We start from the raw sequence: 22,563 nt of genomic DNA, 5'->3' as shown, positions 1-22,563 counted from the left end.
CTTCTTTCCTTCCTTCCTCCTCCCTCCCTTCTTCCCTTCCTCCCTCCCTCCCTCCCTCCCTCCCTCTCTCTCTCTCTCCCTCCCTTCCTTCTCTTCCTTCTTCCTTCCTTCCTCCTTTCCTTCCAACGATTGTGCATACAGGCCATTTTCCTTTTCAGGGGATCTCCTTGGGAGATAGACCTAGTAGTAGTGGTATTTCTGGATCAAAGGGTATGCACAGTTTTATAGTCCTTTGGACATAGTTCTAAACTGTCCTCCAGAATGGTTAGATCAGTTCACAACTCTACCAATAGTGCATTAATGCCCTAATTTTTCCATATCCCCCTAATATTTTTATTTTCCTTTTCTGTCATAGTAGCTAATGCAATAGATTTGAGGTGGTTCTTCAGAGTTTTTTAAATTCACATTTCTATGTTCAAGAGTGGTTTAGAGCATTCCTATATGATTATAGATAGCTTTAATTTCTTCATCTGAAAACTGCCTATTCATATCCTTTGAGTCTTTATCAATTGGGGAATGACTCATATTCTTAAAAATTTGATGAGAACTCAATATTTTAAAAAATGTTAAAAAAATTTTAAATACAATTGTGAAATATTTAATGAAATAAATAAAAATATATATTTCTGGGTCCTGAGGCTTTCCAGGTGCTACTTGAGGAAGCCCTGTGCCTGTTTTTCCTTGCTTTTATACATGTCAAATTTACCCCTAAAATAGTTCAGTTGTTTGGCAACAATTCTCAAACTATGATTCTTAGTTTTCTCTCTTCCTTTTTCTAGTTGTCTTTGCAGAAATAGAAGCAGGGGCAGCACAGAATTGAAAACTCACTTTAGTCTCTTAGTTTGTCAATGTTGGAAAGGATCTCCAAGATTATCTAGTCCAACTTGAGAAGAAGGAAGGAGGGAAAGAAAGGGAGGAAGAGAAGAAGTTAGGAAGAAAAAAGAAGAAAGGAAGCATTATTAAATGTGGCAGGCACTATGCTAAGTACTTTTCAAATATTTCATTTGATCTTTACAACAGCTCTGAGAGATAGGGGCTGTTATTATCCCCATTTTGCTGCTGAGAAAGCTGAGGATACAGAGAAGCTTAGAGAGGTGTTTTCCTTCATACAGCAACCCATCTTTTTCTAGCACCTGAGGCAATCAGTTATCAAACATTTGACCCCAATGGGTAGTCAATATTGTTTTATCCTCCTGGTACCTGACTCTAAAAAGGGATCCCTATTCTGGAAGAGCTTATATTGCCTTTTTTTTTTTGTGGAAAAAAATCACCTGCTGCTCCTGAAGCATGCTGTTGGGTTAAATAAACCTTGTGGCTCCCTTCTCATCTCTTCTCTCTATTGTCCTAAGGATCTTTTCCTTCTCCCCTAAAATCAAGACCAAGGAAGGCCTCACCCAGAACATTGAAGGCTGGCAGCAAATCAAATTCTTGGCTCTGGTTGAGCCTTTTGGATTTCAGGGTGAAGCTGAGCACCCGTGGGTTCTCCCACTTGGAGATCTCAAGCTCAACTTCAAACTGCTTCTTCTGCTGACAGGCTTCCAGCTGCTTCTGGATCTCCTTTATGATGGCTAACCTGTTGGTATTTTGATCACTATAGTTTTTGAAGCAGCTGAGGAAGACAACCAAGTCTGCATCAGAGCCTCTTTTCAGGGCTGTGCCTTTGGCAGAGGATCCTCCCTAATGGGAAAGAAAAAAGGGAAGAGTTAAAAATTTTTATTTTAATAACAAATTTCCACATAGATTTTCTGAAATTGTTTGTCTCCCTTATTCTCACACCCTCTGGGAGTTCACAAGCAATTCAATCTGGGTTATACATGTATTATCACACAAAATATATTTCCATATTATTTACTTTTGTAAGCAAATAATCTTATAGAATCAAAATCTCAAAACATATATCCAAATAAACAAATATCATGTTTCCATCTGCTTTCAAACTTTTGTTTGTCTTTATAGTATTGTTGTTATATAAATTGTTCTCCTATTTCTGCTCACTTCACTCTGCATCAGTTCATAAAAATCTTTCCAGTTTCATCTGAACCTGATCCCTTTGTCATTTCTTACAGCACAGCAGTACTCCACAATTCAAACTATAATCTAGTTTAGGCATTTCCCATTTGAGAGACACCCTCGTAGTTCTTTGCTACTGTTTTTGCTCATAAGATTCTTTTTTCTTTTATCTTATTTGGAATATAGGTCTTATAGTAACAAAAGTGGGTCAAAAGGTAATTAAAGTGAATCACTTTTGGGTCATAGTTCCAAATTATTTTTCAGAGTGGTTGGTCCATCCAGTGACCTTGGATGAACAAGCGTCTTTACCTCTCGGTGTCCTGAGACTGAAAGGGGCAACTCTTGAAGGCTCTAAGTTACTTTAATAATGGAAATTTCTTTACCTGTGAGCTCCCAGTACCAATGAAATCACAGATCCAACCCCTATATATAATTTAATTTAAATTGAAGTAAGCATGTGCAGTGGCATATACCTCAAACCTATCAATGAGTTTGGGGAGTGTCTACCCTGGGCATGTGAAGACTTCCTCCAGGTAGAAGGGATGGATGAGAACAATTTATTCCGATGGCCATGAAGGCAATGGAAGTGGGTGCTAATGGAGTGCTTAGAGCTTGATTAGACATTGAAGTAACCAAGTCATCCACTGTATTTTGAGTCAACATCTGTCATTTTTACTTTTGTGACTTTTCTCTTGCCATTGGACTTCAGTGATAGTGGCTGATGAGTTTGTGCAACTCTGCCTCATTTAAATCCAATTTATGCACAATTCAAAAGACATCACCAGTGATATCATTTTGGACCTTTTCAAGGACAACCAACCTGGGATTGTAATAAACTATGGGAATTTATACACATCATTGGGAATAATGGTTGCTAATTCCATGATTTTTTTTAAAAAATTGTCTTCCCCTTAATAAAAATGTCCTCTAATTGTGTCCTCTCAAGAGACTCTGGAGTTCTTTTAGCATTCCCTCAGGAGATCGATGCACTATGTCTGAGGATACCATGCTTGGGTTTTCCAGGTTTACCAGGTCAGGGCATGAACCAAGAGAGTTAGAAAATGACCCCAAAGTGTTACTTGTCCCTTTGGGTTATGAAATAGTTCCATAAACTTTAATATCATAAGCACTCAACCCACAGACCACCAGGAAGATCTAGATCAGGGGTCGGCAACGTGTGGCTCTCGAGCCATATCTGGCTCTTTTGAGGGCCAGATAGGGCTCTTTCTGCAGGAGCCATAAAGTCCATTTTTTTTCAGGCACTATTACAGGAGCTGCACTGTGAGCACTGGATGGCTCTCACGAAATTACATTTTAAAAAATGTGGCGTTTATGGCTCTCACGGCCAAAAAGGCTGCCGACCCCTGCTCTAGACTATCACTGGTCCCCAGAGATCCCACTCAGTTTTATTTACCTTTGTTTCTTGAGTTAACCAGCTTCCCTTTTCCTATACACCTGGCCTTTCTTCTGAAGGAAAAGCAGAACCAGAATATGACAGCTGTTCAGTATCACATTACTAATATAGTACTACTTTTGTAAAAAAAAAATATATATATATTACTGCTTAGCTTTGGCTAGTCCCCCAGATCATCTCAATTAATCAGTAAGAATTTAATAAGCTCCTACTGTGGGCCAGTCACTGTAATAGACTCTGTGGCTACAAATACAAAAAATGAATCTCTACTTTTGAGAAGCTTACATTTTAACAGAAGAGACAAGTATCTATCTCTCTATATAAGTACACACATATGTAAACACATGTATATACACATGGGTTATATAAAATAATATAAAGATAATAGCCAAAAATGAATACAGAAGAGTTAAATGCATAAGAGTCTGGGAAGGGAAGCAATAGTAGATGGGGAAGAATCAGGAAAGGCTCTGTGAAGACAATAGAGCTTGTACTGTATCCCGAAGGAAGAAAGTAATTCTTTGTGATGGAGTTAAGAAGGGAGAGCATCAAAGGCATGAGGGGTAGCCAATGCAAAGGCACAGTGGTGGGAAAAAGTATCAAATGTGAAACACAGAGTGAAGACCTGTTTGGTTGCATTGCAGAATAGAGTAGAATTAGATGTATAATATATTAGAATATATATTAGATGTATAAATTGTGTATATAAGGTAAATATTAGATGTATATTAATTGCAAATATAAGGTTCTTCTTTATTTTTAGAGGCATATAATGTGTATATAAGGTTCTTATTTATTTTCTTATTTAATTTTTTTGTGTATAGTAATTGTAAGGTATATTTAAATTAATATCTTTAGGTTCTTATTTCTGTAAAGTATAATAAGAACAGGTTTTATTTATGTAGGATATAGTATGAATTTTGTGATTGTGATTTCTGTAATGTAAGTATTTGGAATTGTGTATTATTTGAGACTTGCATGTTGCAAGAATTGTTTTGCTTTTTTACTTTCTCTCTTTACTTTTCCCTGTATATAATACAGAGTATAGGACAGTTTTATTTGAAAGATCCATTGGGGAGACTGGTCTCCCAACAGATCTCAGGGAATAAGTTTTCCTTAATTTCTTCCTTTTTTATATTTAAGAAGAAAAGGAGTAATAAGTTTTTTCAGTTAGAGAACCCCTGCTGTGCCGCTTGTGTGGCACTTAGTGACAACTTTTGGTCTCTGGGTTAAGCTTTTCAAACTTTGTCCAGGTATCAGATCTATCTGAATATTGTCTCATTGCATTAAGTATTGTCTCGCTAGCTCATGGGGATCGTTAAAGTCCCAATGAGGGTCAACCTCTGGCCAGAGAATTGCACCTTCCTCCTCATTGGTAAGCTTACTAATTTTATCCTTTTTCCTTTTAGTTAGTAACTCATCTAGAAGATACTCAAAATCAATCCAGGTTGGATCAAATTGCCTGCATATTGTTTTAAGCTTTTTTTTATAACCACTCTGTGCTCCTCCTCAAATGAAGGAATGCTGTGCTTAAATCCCTCCTATCCTGAGGGGTAAATGGTTTGAGGTCCCTAATAGTTACTAATTCATTCTTCTTAGTGTTAAGAGTTGGTTTATATTTTCTTTCTTTTGACTTTTAATTTTAGGTGCTTTGGTAGGAGAATTAGGAACAAGAAGCAGGTTTAATAGGCTGAGCAATGATTTCTTTTTGTTCAGAGATAGTTTCTTTTTTTGCATAATAGTTTTAGCCATTGGGAGATAGTATCTTTAACTTTAGAGATAGTTTCAGTTTGGTGGGCAATAGTGTTAGTCAATTTAGAGATGCAATCTTCAAGATATGAAACTTTAGTCTCCATTAATTTCTCTTTCAATTATTTCCTTTGCTTAGTAAGGATTAAACTAAATACTCGATACAGTTGGTATCTCAGAAACAATCCTGACAGAACAAATATTCCCATAAGCGGTATTAACCGGAGACCATCCAAAACTGTGAGATGTAAAATCTCAGTGAAAGTTCCAGGTATTGGGAGTTCTCTGAAGTAATGAGGCACTACCTTCTTCACAATCCATATCATGATATTGAACACCATGTTTACACTCTTATCCTTTTCCTAATATTGGAAAGAATAGAAGATCAATAGATTAATCAAACTCTTGACTGGCTTACCAGGCTGTGAGGGGTTAAAGTTTTTGGGCAAGAGTTTGATCAAAAGCCAGTGCGCAGTTTATTAAACACAAAAACACTTAGTTTATTATTAGGAAATGCGGATAAGAAATAGGAAGGAGGAAAGTGAAAATAATCCTACAATGGCTTGTAACTATATGCCAGATCCTAATCCTAACTAAAATTTTCTGGAAAACCCTACATCTATCCGCCTCAGAGGGCAGTATCTTCTGCTAGGCCAAAGCCCTTGCCTACTCTCCTATTCTCACTATCTAATAATATAACCACTATCTACCCAAGTTATTAATAATCAATAAGGCTATTAAGGCCTTAAATCTGTTTCTCTGACTCCTCACAGTCCCAGAGAGAGCGAGTCACACACTCCTCTCCCCAGGGGACCCAGAGAGGTGATAAAGTGAGAGGTGATAAAGGCCTCAGTTAGAGTGGTGGTTGCTTGAATGGATATAAGGCATTAATTGGATGTGGGAGATGTCACATAAGTAGAAATGACAAGATTTGGCAAATGGTTGAATATGTGAAGTGAGAGAAAATAAGAGTATAGAATAATGCTGAGGTTATAAACCTGGAATAAAGGAAGAAGAGTGGATAGACAATTTCAACAGAAATAGAAGAGTTTAGAAGAAGAATGAGCTGGAGAGATATTGAGTTATTTTTCGTATGTGTTGAGTTCAACCCATTTCTAGGCCACCAAGACCGAAATGCCCAAGAGTAAATTGGTCATTGGAGTAGACTTCAGGGGAAAACCTGTGTTAGACATATAGATCTGTGAATCATGTACATAGTAATAACAATTATACATAAGAATGATGAGATCACTGGGAGAGAGAAGAATATCCAAGATCAAGCTTTGGGGAACACCCATAGTTAAGGGACATAATATGGACAATGAGCCAGCAAAAAGACTGAGAAGAAATAGATTAGAGAAGAGTCAATAGAGTTATGTCATGAAAATTTATAGAGAAAAGAGTATCCAGGAGAAGGGTCAACATTCATACGCGGCAAATGACTAAGGCAAGATGAGGACTGAGAAAAAAGCATCATATTTGTCAATTAAGAGATCACTGGTGAGAGTAGTTTTGATTAAGTGATGAAATCAGAAGTCAAATCAAAAAGGGTTGAGGAATGAAGGAGATTAAAGGAAGTGGAGGCAGTGAGTTCAAGAACTTTTTCAGGAAGTTTAGCTGAGAAAGGGAGGAAGGATATAAAATGATAGCTTGAGAGGATGGAATAGTTAGATTAGAGAAGAGTCAATAGAGTTATGTCATTAAAAGTTATAGAGAAAAGAGTATCTGAGAGAAGGATCAACATTCATATGCAGCAATGAAGGTTTTTTAAGAATGGGAGTGATGTGTACATATTTGAAGGCAGTAGGGAAAGAACCACTTTATGATGACAGGTTGGAGAGAGAGAGAGAGAGAGAGAGAGAGAGAGAGAGAGAGAGAGAGAGAGAGAGAGAGAGAGAGACAGAGAGAGAGAGACAGAGAGAGAGAGAGACAGAGATTGAGTGAGAGAGAGAGAGAGAGAGATTGAGAGAGAGGGAGAGAGAATATAGGGGAATGAGATGCTGGAGAGAATGGGAAAGGATGGGATTAAAAGACACATGAAGAAGGTTGACCTTTACAAACAGAAGGGCTACCACTTTGTTAGAGGATAGGGGGAAAGAAGCAAGAGTGGGAGATGGTGTTGGGGGATTTTGAGATGAAATAAATGGAAAAAGAAGTTCACATGAAAGGGTGTCATTTTTTTTTCAGTAAAGTAAGAGGTTATATATTATGCCTTGAGAGTTGGGGAAAGGATGGTGGGAAGAAAAGATTTGAAATAGCTTCTTTGGGCAGTAGGATAGCAAATCAGTTAGGGAATAATAAAAGATTACCTTGTTGCAGTGAGAGCCCATTCGAAGTTGGATAATATGAATTTATAATGTATCCAGTTAGCAGAATTGCAGGACTTCTCTAGCTCCATTCAGTATCATAAGTAGGAATGGAGGAGGCAGATGATGAGAATCATCCAGGGCTGAGATTTGGCAAGGAATAAGTGGATAATAGTTCAAAAGGATGAGAGATTCCAGAGTAAAGGACACTGTGAAGCTGAATTGGCTAACTCTAGGGTTGAGGTTTGAAAGTGGGGTAAGAACAGGAGTAATGACCTAAGAAAGTATTGAAGGATAGAAGGTTTCCAGGCCATGATGAGAGCAAGGAATAGGTTGAGAAAGGGTGAGACATGGGGAGAGATTGTATGATAGGAGGTTATGATTATATGGAGAAATGCTAGTTTTTCATTTAAGGAAGTGGATTACAGTAAGAGTCAGGGTTGGTTCCTATGAGTAGCTGAGATTAGGGAAAAGGAATGGAATTGAGGGTTTAAAGAGCTTGAAGGAATATCTAAGTGGATTTTAAAGTCCTCTAGTATTAGTGCAGAAGTTGGGAAGAAGAGGAAGAAGGTGAGTCAGGTGCTAAACTCCTTGGGAAAGGAATAAGAACGATTTAGGTGCCAGGACACAATAGTAACCATGATCTGGATTGGGTGGGAAATATTATGTAATAGGAGCTTCAAAAGAAAGGTTGCTGGTAAGGAAGAGCCTAGAACTGGTAGTGTGGTCAAAAATATATTCTGATTCATCCCCCCCAGAACCTGTGTCAAAGGACATAAGTGGAGCTACAGTAGGATATTGTTTTATGTGGCCAATACATTCCAAGATCCTTGCATAAGTTGAAAGTTTCCTATAATAGTGAACCAAATTATTTAATAAATATTTCCTATAAGAAAATACCTAGGCACTTTATAAGCTACCAGCATCACTATTTTTGTATTTTCGGGCCATTATTTTTTTTTTAACTCTAACCTTCGGCCTTAGAATCAATACTATGCATTGGTTCCAGAGTAGAAGAATGGTAAGGGTTAGGCAATAGGGATGAAGTGACTTGCTGAGGGTCACACCATTAGGAAGTTTCTGAGGCCAGATTTGAACCCAGGACCTCCCATTTCCCCCCAGGACCCAGAAATTCCACTGAGACACCTACCTGTTACTAACACCTAAATAGCATTAATGAAACAAAGAGAACATGACTTATTACAAGTGAGAACTCTGGAGAAAGTCTGATGTGGGAGCATATTTGGTTTGCTAAAAAACAGCATAAAGACACACTAATGATTCTCAGAGCAAGAATGCATGTGATTGGGCTATGTTATGAGACTTTACGCTCCTTGGGAAAATGGTATGGATTTAGTGTGTCATTAAAAGATTTGTATTTCATGAAATTTTCTGCCTTTTTAAAAAATTGCTGATAGAAATAGCCAACCTGAATTCAAGTGTGTTGAACTTATGTAAAATAAAGTCCCGCTTTACATCTACTTGTGGAAAGAAGGGACAGAACTGTGGGATTGTCTGGGGGAGCCAAGTCTCTCTGGGAAGGTGGAAGAATTGGAAGAGAAAGAGGTCCAGAATGAACTATTCCCTAAAGGGCGGGAGCAGGAGAACAAGGCTCACCTTCACAACTTTTTCAACCTTCGTAAGTGAATTTCGGAAGCATTCTTCTTTCAGGAACGAACAGATGATGTCCACGGCTACTCCAGTCTGATCCAGGAACGTTTTATCAGGTTGAAGAAAATCCTTGATGAATGTATCAAGCCAGTGACCTCGAGTTGCATAAAGAGATGCTGGCTGGGGAGAGACAGATGAAGCACATGGGCTAAGGGACTCGCTCTGCTGCCTGAGAATCTCCCTGCCCTCAACCAAATGGGCTTCCCTGGGGAGCTTACAGTTTGATGGAGGGAACATCATGAATGAATGCATTCAGACACCAAAAATGGAAGCCCAAAATTCTATGGAATGTGACGATGGGGGATGATCCTCCCCTGGAGGTGTCAAGTTATCCTAGAAAGGAAAAACTGAAGGATTGTAGAAGGTTTAAGAAGTGTTTATGGGGGCAGAGGTTAGGCTGGCTAGATAGGGAAGCCTTGCTAGAAAAGACCTTAATTTTAAGAAAATCTTGATTTAATTAATCATCACCTATCTCCAGAATATAAATTCCTTGAAGGGCTTTTGTATTTTTTTTTTGTATTTTTTGTATTGTATTTTTAGTACTGAGGGCAGTTCCTGGCACATGATAGGTGCTTAATAAATGCCTGTTGCTAGATAAATGCCCACTGTGTGCTAGATAAAGTGCTGGGCATTGAGATATATGAGATATAAGGAATTATTTCTCCAACTCATGGCATACACATAAAAGATAACTTTTTAAAAAATAGCTTTTGCCTTCAAAACCAAAAAGCCAGACTTTACATTTTGCTGGGGGAAATCTTGAGGTGCGTAAATAAATCAAAAGTATAAAGAAAATAAAGACTGAGTGATTTTCTTTTCTTCTGGGGGAGTAGCATTAACCATTTGAGCCAAATTTTGAAGCAAAATGGTAAAGATGTGGATTGGCAGGGTCATAAACTGGAAAGAGCGATCAATTTATGGGGAAAAGGGAATTTGATTTCTGGGACAGAAGCCTGTTTGGATTGGTCAAAGATGTTACAGTTCAGGCTTTTGAGGAAGTTGGAAGGGTTTAAAGTTAGGTACAGCAGAGGAAGTCTGAGACAGGAGAAAGGGACCAGTGGGGAGGATGTGATTAAAAGAGGGAGTCGGGGGCTTGCTTGTGACTAGGTCTTGGGATGGAAGTCAGTAATCTGTCATGGAGGGGATCAGTTTATTGCTGGGAACAAATACTAAATATTGGGGATGCTTTCTCTCTCACCAGTACATCCCAGGGCAGCAAAGATGACATATTATCCACCATAAAAGAGGAGAAAAATGACCAGTCTTTCACTTCTTTGGCCAGCTGTTTCCAGGGTTCAGGGTCACTTCCACTGACGTTATGAGTTGGGTCTGCTGGATCAAGGATTATTGGCCTAAAAAACCCAATTAAAGGAATCAAGGATGAGCTTTCTTGGGGGAAAATATGAGCCTTGGAAGCCTGATAGGTTTGGGGTAGGGCAGAGGAAGTACCCTTGATTGGGGTGCAGAAGACCTAGGTCTAGTGTGACACTGACTCTGGTTGATTATCTGTGTGACATTAAACAACATGCCCTCTGGGCTTCAGTTTTCCAGATGGAGAAATAGTTTTTAGGATAAAATATAGGTAGGTGGTGAGTGGAAAGAGTGCCATCTCTGAAGTCAGAAGACTTAGGTTCAAATTCCATCTCTCACACAATAAAACCTTGGACAAATTATTTAAACTGTTTTTGCCTCGGTTTCTTCATCTGCGTAATTAACAGGTCGGATTAGATGGCTTCTGAAGTTCTTCCCATCCTACAGATCCATGATCCTTTGTGTAAATTAAATATTTTGTCTCTCTCTGTCTGTCTCTCTCTTGCTTTCCATTACTACTCTCCTCATTCCCTGCAGTCCAAAGGGAGCAATTATCAGGAAGTCTGGCTGCATAACCATAGATTTGTCATTTCTCCTTCCAGTTCAGCTCCTTAAAAAGAGGAACATACACTAACTGATTTCTTAGAGGCTTCATAGTGGAATAAAAATGAGCGCTCTAATTGGAGTTTGGTGAGGTTCTAATCCTGCCTCTGACACTCATCAGCAGTGTGACCTTGAGCAAGTCACACTTTCTGAGTCCCAGTTTCCTTATCTATAAAATGCCATAATAGTCATATACATCTTATCTGTCTATAGTGATTTCTATTTGCAAAGTGTTTGGGGAGCCTTAGAACAACCCTGTGTAGTAAGTAGGTGTATTAACTCCTTTTTGCAGATGTAGCAATAAGTTGAAAGAGGTTGCAATCTAGGTTTCTCCTGATCCCCCAAATTCAGCATTGTAGTTATGACCTAATGCAGCCCTTTCTGACACTTGTGATCTAGGTATTACCCTCCAACCAGGACCACTTTTTGAGTCTTAATGAAGATAATGGATACAATACCCCCTGTAAGTCTCAAAGTGCCATAGAACCTATTTTCTAGGGTCGCTTCTGGTTCTGAAATTCTTAGGGTCTGATTTTGATTTGTTGCTATAGTAATAAGAGCCTATTGATCCTAGATGGGGTCATGAAAAATACCCAATGGATTAGGTGTCTATTTTTTCCCCCATCTTTTCCCATAAGCCAAGAGAAGAAGGATGGTGAGAATGTTGGCACCTGACTTTTCGGAGCTGATTCTGTAAGTAGTTCCTGATGGTCTCATCTTCAAAGTTGTAGTTGACTGTCCAGTAGATACAGAGCTTGTCATATTGTGTAATCAGCTCCAGGACTGTTAGGATGCCTTCACCTGTGTTGAATTCCTCCTCATCACTCCCCTGCTCCCAGGCATAGACCGTGAGCAGCTCCAGGGCATATTGTAGGGGAAAGGAATCTTGCCCCAGTCTCCTTTGGCACTGCAGAAGGAGAAGGAGGAGATAATCAGCCAGGAGACAGAGGGGTGTGCTACCCATCCCCAAGCCCTTATGGAAGACCGCAGGGCACCCAGGGCTGCACTGTGGGGATGGGACCTTTCACAGTCTGGAGGTGCTCCTCAGGGCTCTTGAAGAGAGTGTATTTCCCTCCTGAAGGGGCAGGAGAGACAATCCTCTCAGAGGAGTGGAGAGCCCAGGCATCTGGATCTGGCTCTGCCACCAACTTTACTTTGGGGCTAGCAGACTCGGGGGGCTCCATTTCCTCCAAGGGCAAACAAGGGCCTTGGCTTAGAACAATGGCTTGTAACCTTCTCTAGGTTCATTTCTCCGAGCTCTGGTACCAAGTGGAAACGACAAGGTTGGTTTTGTCCATGGGGTTCTTAGTGAGGATTTTATGTAAGGAAAAGCTGGAATGTGAGCAATATGGCGGCACTGAAGGGCCACCCACACCTCCACCAGAATCCTCTGCACATTTTCCTTGACAAAGAGAGTGAGCTCTCCGGGTGCCCCCAGGTGCTCACTCTCTCTCCTCCTTGAAATTACTTCCTATTTGCTATAAATTTACTCTCTCTCTCTAGTGGGATGAAAGCTCCTTAAGGGATGGAATTGCTGTCATTTCCATCTTCATATGCCCAGTGCTTAGCTGTGAGCCTGGCACTTAGTCAGAACTTCATAAAATGCAGCTTGGTGGGGGTGGTGCAGAGGATGGCAGCCTGGATTCGGGAAGACCTGAGTTCAGATCTGGTCTCAGGTATATCTTAGCGGTGTGACCCTGGACAATGAACTTAACCCCTCTCGCCCTCAGTTTCTTCATTTGTAAAATAAGGTTAATAATAGTACCTCCCTTTTAGGATTGTTGTGAGGACATGTGTAAAGATATATGCTGACATGTGTAGAGATATATAGACCTGTGTAAAGATATATAAACATGTGTAAAGAGATATATAGACATGTATATATAGACACATGTAAAGATATATAGACATGTGTAAAGATACATATATAGACATGTGTAAAGATATATGCTGACATGCATAAAGATATATAGACATGTGTAAAGAGATATATAGATATGTATATATACAGATATATATAAAGATATATATAGACTTTTATAGAGATATATACAGACACATGTAAAGATATATAGACACGTGTAAAGATACATATATAGACATGTGTAAAGATATATGCTGACATGTGTAAAGAGATATAAACATGTGTAAAGAGATATATAGACATGTATATATACAGATATATATATAAAGATATATAGAGAGACTTTTATAAAGATATATAGACACATGTAAAGATATATAGACATGTGTAAAGATACATATATCGACATGTGTAAAGATATATGCTGACATGTGTAAAGATATATAGACATGTGTAAAGATATATATATCAACATGTGTAAAGATAGATAAACCTATATAAAGATATATGCTGACATGTGTAAAGATATATACAGATATGTATAAAGATATATATATAGAGAGAGAGACATGTATAAAGATATATAGATCTGTGTAAAGATATATATATATATATATATATATAATATGTAAAGATGGATATATAGACCTATGTAAAGATAGCCATGTGTAAAGATATCTATATAGAGAGACATGTATAAAGATAGACACATGTAAAGAGATATATAGGCATGTCTAAGGATATATATATGTATATACATACATATATATATGTTACCTGTAGCTGTAGAAATGTTTGCATTAGAATTATTAGTTAAACTGAATAGATGTGAATTGCTTAAAGACTTTTAATGTGAGAGAATCCATTTTATGAGGAATTTTTCCCCTTCCTTCAGTCCTAATTAGCCTTTCTCCAACTTGCACCCATGGCTCTTAGTACGGGCCTCCGGGGGTCTGGCAGAACCAGGAAACTTTTCTAAATTACGAGTCTTCAAACACCTGAAAAGAGCAATCCCCCCCATTCACCACTGCCTCTCCTCTTCTGGTACGAACTCGAGAGATGCTTTCTAGTCAAACCAACAAAAGCATTTATTAAGCTTGACTACTGGGCGAAGGCCTGGAGATTCAAAGAATGGCTCCTCCATGTCCTTCCTATAATCGTGGCCCCAACCGAGCCCTCCACATGAGGTCTGATCATGGCGAGCGTAGCTGGGTGTCACCTCCTTATTCATGGACGATAAGTTTCTGCTCATGTGCTCAATTCTATTCATTGGTTGCCATGTTGATCCATGTTGAACTCTATTCAACATAGTAAGAACAAAGTAAATCTTGTTGTTATTTCAGCTATATTAGGCATTTTGTTAGGTCTTGTGGATGTCTGGTGTCTCACTGCCAGATTTTTATCTCAAGAAATGAATGCCATGATCTAACTATTCTCAGCTCTGGTTAGAAGGAATTAAAAGCAGATTCACTTGAGTTTTAAAAACCACTGGTGTCAAGGGGCGGGTAGGAAGTTCAGTGGATAGAGCCAGGCCTAGAGATGGGAGTTCCTGGGTTCAAATCTGGTCTCAGACACTTCCCAGCTGAATGACCCTGGGCAAGTCACTTAACCCCCATTGCCTAGCCCTTACCACTCTCCTGCCTTGGAGTCAACATTTGGTATCGATTCTAAGACAGAAGGCAACAATTTAAACAAAACAAAACGACCAGAAATCCCCTGGGTGTCCAGGAGAGGCAGTACCTGCTGATACCAGAACTTCACCAAGAGTATCAGATTCTTCAGTTTTTGGGGGCGAGTGTTGAAGAAGTTCCCTTGTAGTTCTGTAAAGCAGACCGACGATTCACAAGCAGAGTTTTCTGGCTTTATCAGATTCCGGTAAACTTCAGGGCTTGGCTTATAGCTTGAGGCCCACGTACGGGAATTCCAGTTACTTGGTTTAACTGGATAGGAGAGATACGTGCGAAAAACTTAGGCTTCTCCATCAAAACAAGCCTCTAGAAGAACAGAGCCTTCACTGGGTCCCTATTATCTCCGAGATAAAACACAATTTCTTCTTAAAGGTCCCAATAATAATAACAACAACAATAATAAAAATAATAGCAGCCAGGGGCACAGCAGATGGAGTGCCAGCCTGCGATCAGGAAGATCCATTTTCCTGAGTTCAAATATGAGCTCAGACACTTGTTAGGTGAGCCTGGGCAATCCCTTCACCCCATTTGCCTCGGTTTTTTCATCTGCCAAATGAGCTGGCAAAAGAAATGGCAAAGCACTCCAGGGCCTTTGCCAAGAAAACCCCAAAGAGGGTCATGAAGAATTGGACACAACTGAAAAATGACCAAACAAAGCATTTATAGAGAACTTTAAGGTGCACAAAGAGCTTTACAAATATCTGATTTTATCCTCACACTAATCCTGGGAGGAAGGTGCTATGATTATCCTCATTTTACAGATGAAGAAGCTGAGACAGACAAAGGTTAAATGATTTGCTCGGTATCATGCAAGAAGGAATTTTTCTTTTTATTTGTTTGTTTTAAATAAAAACCCTTACCTTCCATCTTAGACTCAATACTCTATATTGGCTCCAAGGCAGAAGAGCAGTAAGGGCTTGGTAATAGGGATTAAGTGACTTGCCCAGCGTCACACAGCTGGGAAGTGTCTGAGGGCAGATTTGAACCCAGGACCTCCCGTCTCTAGGCCTGGCTCTCAATCTACTGAGCCATCCAGCTGCCCCCAAGAAGGAATTTTCTAAGGCCAGATTTGACCTTAGGACTTCCTGATTGCAGGGTCAGAACTCTATCCATTGTGCCACTTTGCTGGATTCTACCTACATTTTCAGAGTTATTTCACATTATTCACCTTTATACAATGTACAGCCTAGACAATTTGGGCTATTTGTTGTTCCCCAAATTCAGTGTGCCCTCTCCCATCTCTTTGCTTTTTCACTGATTTTCCCTGAGGCCTGAAACGCCCTCCCTCCTCATTTGAACCTTGCAGAATTCTCATTCTCTCTAAAGGCCTTGCTCCAATGCTACCTGTCACGGGGAGCTTTTCCTTCTCTGAATTATCTTCATATTTATCTGTGTACATGTTTGTATCGGGATAGACAGGTGATCTCCTTGAGGGGAAGAACTTTTTATTTTGGGTTTTGTGTTCCCAGGACCTCGTCTACAATCTTAAACTGAACAGCTATCTGGCAATCAAATGCTTGCTTGAATGAATGAAAGAATAGACAAGAAATCTTCATTTTAAGCATCAGAGATTTGTGTACAAATTGGCAGTCCTGAAGCACCTTTACTGTATAATTAGTTCAATCACAATTTAATTTTTAAAATTAATTTAATTGATAACAATAAAGTAATTTAATTACTATAATATAATTACTATATAATCAAGCATTAAAATTAGAATGTTGTTGGGCTTTCTGGTTTGGGCAGATTGCTTTTTAATAATAGGAATTAATAGTATTGTATACCAGGCTGGGTTCTTTAAATTTTTAAAAAAAATTTTTTTATTTATTGTTTTTTAATTTATTTTAAATTAAATTAAGTTAAATTTTATTTTATTTTCCAAGCTGTGTTCCTAACCAGATCTGTTTTGACATCACGGAGGTCTGGCTCTGCACTGCTCTTTACCTTGTGATATCTATCCAAAATGCAGACAGAGAAGCCAGGAAGAAACAAGGCTCTTTGAAGGGTATTTTGATAGATCCTACACAAGGGTCTATCTAGTCTTATAAATTCAAACCATCAAGTGATGGCAAATATCACAGGGAGATTTAGAAGTCCTTGGGGGCTGGAAAGGAAGTCCATGGTCTAAAGAAAGTAATTTGCTGAGCAGTTAGGAAAGAGTAATAATATTATAATATAATATACTAAGATAATTCTATAATAAGAATAATAGTGTGCACTTTCAGGTTACAAAGCATTTATTCCTACATAAAATCTCAGGCTATGAATGCTGGAAGGGGCCTCGGAGGATAGCTGGGTCAATCCTGGGCAGGAAGTCTTTCCAGAAAATTCAGGCTCCCAATGAAGAAGGATGGGGAACTCGTTCTCCCCTGAGGGAGCTTGTTCCACTTTTTGGATATTATTGGGAAGCTCTCATTGTTAGGAAGAGTTTTCTAAAATGGGCAGCAAATCTGCTTTGTTGAACGAATCCTTTGCAACTTTGGCTCTTTCTGTGATGTGAAATAAAAGTTGCCAATTGTGTATTTTGCCTTGATTGACTACAGAGGATCTGGTGGGTCTGTGGAGACCTAGACACCAACCATTGCCGCGCAATAGCCTGAGATTTCTCAAATTGAGATCTGGGTTTTATCTTCATGACTCAGACAGAATGATTTCTCAGGGGCTCCACTCCCAGGATTCTGCCCAGAACTCTGAGCCATGAATAAATCTTGGTTCTATTACAAATGACCAAATTTAAGCTCTGTTTTTTGGTCCTGGAAAATAGAACTCTGTTGGCTATAAACAAATTTAAACAGGCATCTGGGAGCAGTAGCCTGCCCTGTTTTCTCTTCCTTGGAGAAGACAGAAAGTAGAGATGCCCAGACTCTGATGGGAAATGCTTATAAGTCAAGGGGAAAGCTTGTAGCAGGCAAACAGAGGGGAAAAGAGATGTTATGCCTATCTTTTGATCAGCCCATGCGTATGGCAAGTTATAGGTTAGAGCAAATCAGGATGAAAGTGAAGAATCATAGAGTGGGAAGAACTTGGGATGGAGAGGACCTCGCTTTAAATTCTGGTTCTGCCCTTGACTTGATGGGGGATTATGAGAAAATGGGAAAGCCAATAACCCTTCTCTACCTCAGCTTCATCATCTGTAAAATGTCTAGATAACCTTAGAGAGCCCTTCTAGCTCAAAATCGATGGTCCTAGAGATGCAGGCAGAAGTCAGTTTGATTTTACGTGAAATGAAAGCAAGCAAGTAGTTTTCACTAAAATCCTCCCTTCAATAGAAAGCCTTTCCAAAACCTCTCTTAACTCTAGAACCTTCCCTCTGTTAATGATTTCCTATTTATCCTGACTACAGCTTTTTTGGAGGTATCTGTTTGCATGTTGTCTCCCCTCTTTGATTGTGAGAATGGGTTATCTTTTGCCTCTGTTTATATCTTCTGTGCTTAGTACAGTGCCTGGCACATAGGAGACACTTAAGAAATATTTATTGACTGACCATCTAATTTATTTTTGTTTTATTTTCTTTTGTTACTTTGCCTTGAAAGTGTTTAAAAATGGAATAACTAAGAAGGGGAAAGGACCATTTGTACAAAATATTTATAACTGTTCTTTTTGTTGTGGCAAAGAATTGGAAATTGAAGGGATGTCCATCAATTGGGGGATGGCTGAACACATTGTGGTAAATGATGGTAATGGAATACTATTGCACTGTAAGAAATGATAAGCATGATGATTTCAGAAAAAGCTGGGAAGATCTACATGAACTGATGCAGAGTGACATAAGCAGAACCAGGAGATAATTATACATAGTAACTGCAATATCGTGGAATGATCAGCTGTGAAAAACTTAGCTACTATCAGCAATATAATATAAGGATCCAGAACAATTCTGAGGGACTTATGACAAAGAATGCCATCCACCTCCAGAGAAAGAACTGTGGGAGTCAGGATGGAAATGAAAGCATATGATTTTTCCCTTGTTTATTTGGATTTATGTTTTGGGGTTTGGGTTTTACATGACTATTCACCTTGAAAAATGAACAATATGGAAATATCCTTTGCATGATAATACATGTACAATTCAGATCAAATTGCTTGCCAGCTCTGGGAGGAGGAAAAGGAAGGAAGGGGGGGAGACAATTTGAATCATATAACTTCAGAAAACTTATGTGGAAATTTGTTATTACATGTAATTGGCAAAAAAATGTATAATATCAAAAAATGAAAAAATTATATCTTAGAAAGTTAACATGCTTATTTTTAATAATACAAATATGATAAATATGTGTTTAAATATGAAATAAAATGGGTTCTAATACTAGCTCTACAAACAACCCCCCTGTGTGATCTTGAACAAGCGTGCTGGCTCTCAACTTCAGTTTCCTCATTTGTAAAATGGAGAAAAGGATCCTTTATCATCACAGTCCTTTTGGGCATCCTCCACTAGGGATCCACCTTTACTCCTTCAACGCTGATATCTTCTATCATCTACTGACATGTCAGGGTACACTTACCCCAGGTGCTGAAGACAGGAAGCACCTCAAAGGTAATATGAAGCTCAGACGTTACCAGCACCAGCTGGAGTTTATCCCCTATCATCTCTACCTTCTCTATTGGCCGTGGATCCCACATTTCCAGCACCTGTCTAATTTTCCTCTTCTGGGCAATATCATCTTCAAATTGTTCGTTGAGGAAGATGACAAGTGTGCCATCAGAGCGACCTTTGAGAACAGTGTCTCTGCCATAGGATCCACCCTACAAGAGAAGAGACAAATTATGGTGAGACTTTTGGCTCTAGAAGTGCCTCTACCTGCCCATCCTTCACTTATGAGAGGGCCAGAGAGAGGAAAATTCAGGCAGGAAGGACCAGCTCACCTTGGGTTCTCCGACATTTGATTTATCCTAGAAAATGAGGATCGTCTAAGCCAGTGGTTTCCAAACTTTTTTGGCCTACCACCCCCTTTCCAGAAAAAAATATTACTCAGCACCCCCTGGAAATGATGAAACTATTTATTGAACTCAGAATAGAACGTAATACAAAAAAAAGTGTGGCCATCACCGCTTCCCTAGATTGCTGCAGCACCCACCAGGGGGCAGTGGCACCCACTTTGGGAATCACTGGTCTAAGCAGTTAAATAATTCCTGCCCCTCAAAGGGCTAATGCTTTATTCAGCATGTGTGTGGAAGAGAGAGAATCTGTTATGTACCAGATATTTTACAAATATCCCACTTTATTCTCACAACAACCTTGCTGTTATTCTCTCATTTTATCTAACAGAGACTAAGTAAATTGCCCAAAGTCACATAGCTGGTAAGTGTTTGAGGCTGGATTTGAACTTGGTTCTTTTTACTCCAGGCCCAATACTCTACTCACTGGACCATCTAGGTGGCTGCTCAGAGGCAAATAGAGATAAGGTCATTTGAAGAGGGAGATGACAGTTAACATCTAATTTAATTAGAGAAGACAATGGTAGGAAGTAGCACCTGAGCTGAGCCCTGAAGGAAGTCCTTCAGTTGTTTTCAGTCAGTGGAAGACTGATCCCATTTGGGACTTTCTTGACAGAGACACAGGAGTGGTCTGGCCATTTCCCCCTCCAACTCATTTTACAGATGAAGAAAGCGAAGCAAACAGGGCAAAGCGATTTGCCCAGGATCACATAGCTAGAAAGTGTCTGATGCCAGATATGAATTCAGATCTTGCCCTGGTGCTCCATCTACTGAGCCACCACAGGGAAGACAAAGGCTCTAAGAATTGGCAACGAGGAGGGAATGCATCCTGGGCTTGGATTCATGGAAGTAGTAGCTGCCATGCAGACTCTAGGGAACAGTCTGGCCAGATCATAGAATGTATGAAAGGGGACAATGGGGAGTGATTCTGGAAAAGGAAGTGGAGACCAAAGCCTGGAGTTCTTTAAATGCTAGACTGAAGAGTTTGGGTTTTTTTCCGGGAGCAAAAGAGAGAGGGGCAGCTGGGTAGCTCAGTGGATTGAGAGTCAGGCCTAGAGATGGGAAGTCCTAGGTTCAAATCCGGCCTCAGACACTTCCCAGCTGTGTGACCCTGGGCAAGTCACTTGACCCCCATTGCCCACCCTTACCAATCTTCTACCTAGGAGCCAATACACAGAAGTTAAGGGTTTAAAAGAGAGAGAGAGAGAGAGAGAGAGAGAGAGAGAGAGAGAGAGAGAGAGAGGAAGAGAGAGAGACAGAGAAAGAGAGAGAGAGAGACANGGAGGGAATGCATCCTGGGCTTGGATTCATGGAAGTAGTAGCTGCCATGCAGACTCTAGGGAACAGTCTGGCCAGATCATAGAATGTATGAAAGGGGACAATGGGGAGTGATTCTGGAAAAGGAAGTGGAGACCAAAGCCTGGAGTTCTTTAAATGCTAGACTGAAGAGTTTGGGTTTTTTTCCGGGAGCAAAAGAGAGAGGGGCAGCTGGGTAGCTCAGTGGATTGAGAGTCAGGCCTAGAGATGGGAAGTCCTAGGTTCAAATCCGGCCTCAGACACTTCCCAGCTGTGTGACCCTGGGCAAGTCACTTGACCCCCATTGCCCACCCTTACTACTCTTCCACCAACGAGTCAATACACAGAAGTTAAGGGTTTAAAAGAGAGAGAGAGAGAGAGAGAGAGAGAGAGAGAGAGAGAGAGAGAGAGAGAGAGAGAGAGAGCCAGTGAAGGATTTTAGGGAGGGCAGTGATAGGTCCTAGGAGGGTCTTTTTGGCAATCTTGTGAAGAACACAACCAAAGAGTTGGAAAAAGGGAGATTGGCAGCAGGAAGATCTCTTAGGAGGCTATTTCCAGTAATCAGGATGAAGCGATGGGGGCCCAGTCTAGTGGCAAGAAGTGCCTGGAACAATGTGATGATGGAACTGACCAGACTTGGAGTGAGGAAGAATAAAGAGTTGTGTGACTGGGAGGATGGGGAAGACTTCAGCAGCACCTGGAAGGTTTGGAGGAGGAATTTCTGGTTCAGAGAAGACAACGAATTCTCTTTTGGAATTGTTGAATTTGAGGCAACAGTCAGACATCCATGCAAAGTCCTGTACAGGTGGCAGTACAAGGAAAAGGGACCTCTGTGGCTGCTGTCTCTCCCCAGCCCCCATTCCATTTCCTAGCTCTTCTGAATTAGGTGTGAGGAAAAATCCTACCTCTTAGTCTAGCCAAGACCAGGCGGGAAGTATTCAGATGTAGCTTTGCTAGGAAACAAAGGGAAGATCAAGCCAGAATTTAAAAAAAATATCCAAAGTGGAGGGTTGGGGATGGAGGTGGAGTCAAGATGGCAGAGAAAGTACACAGCCTGATCTTGACCCAATTGCCCTCAAACCACTTTGATATAATGCCTTAAAATGAATTCTGGAATGGCGGGACCCATAAAAGGATGAAGTGAAATAATTTTTGAGCCCAAAACAACTTAGAAGGCCAGCATGAAAGATCTATAGCACCAGGGTGGAAAGGGAGCACAGAGCAGCTTTCCAAGGCAACCCCCACCTCAACCACCCAGCTCAGGCCTTGAGGGTGGCTGAATCAGCAGCAAAGACTTTTGGAGCTCTGAGCCACAGACAGTAAAGGGGGGGGGGTTGGACGACTGCTCAGAAGGCAATTACGGGGGTCCCTTCGATGTCTCTGGGTGCAAGACTCTTGTTACCAGGCCACTGTGTTGGGTCGTAGACTCAGAGTGAGTCTGAACCAGAATGGTGCGTGGTTGAAGCATGAGATTATAAAGGCTTTGGATGCCAAATAGAGGATTTCATATTTCATCCTAGGGGTGATGGCGAGTCCCTGGAGTTTACTGAACAGTAGGGGCGACAGGCTCAGACCTATGCTTTGAGAAGGTCAGTTTGACATTTGAGTGAAGGAAGAACTAGAGTAGAGGGAAAACTCGGGGCAGAGAAGTTAGCTGGAAAGTTATTGTAACCTTTTGTAGTTTTTCCTCCATATGTTTCATCCTTGTGGTCCCCA

The 22,563-nt window shown here is 40.1% G+C and overlaps 1 protein-coding gene across 1 annotated transcript in view; it reads right to left on the bottom strand.

Moving 5' to 3' along the window:
* The window catches only part of LOC123256875 (2'-5'-oligoadenylate synthase 3-like), an 81,163-nt gene that overhangs the window by 14,866 nt on the left and 43,734 nt on the right, over positions 1–22,563 (bottom strand). Inside the window, exons 16-21 of the mRNA XM_044685433.1 lie at positions 19,119–19,359; positions 14,669–14,868; positions 11,736–11,971; positions 10,349–10,502; positions 9,097–9,270; positions 1,380–1,677 (exon numbers count right to left, since the gene is read on the bottom strand). Of these exons, the coding sequence (XP_044541368.1) occupies positions 1,380–1,677; positions 9,097–9,270; positions 10,349–10,502; positions 11,736–11,971; positions 14,669–14,868; positions 19,119–19,359 (1,303 nt within the window). The remainder of the gene's footprint in view (positions 1–1,379; positions 1,678–9,096; positions 9,271–10,348; positions 10,503–11,735; positions 11,972–14,668; positions 14,869–19,118; positions 19,360–22,563) is intronic.

Source organism: Gracilinanus agilis, chromosome 1 (genome assembly GCF_016433145.1).
Source record: "Gracilinanus agilis isolate LMUSP501 chromosome 1, AgileGrace, whole genome shotgun sequence".
Lineage (NCBI taxonomy): Eukaryota > Metazoa > Chordata > Mammalia > Didelphimorphia > Didelphidae > Gracilinanus > Gracilinanus agilis.
The sequence above is the reverse complement of the archived record's forward strand: the minus strand, read 5'-3'. Positions and strand labels throughout refer to the sequence as shown.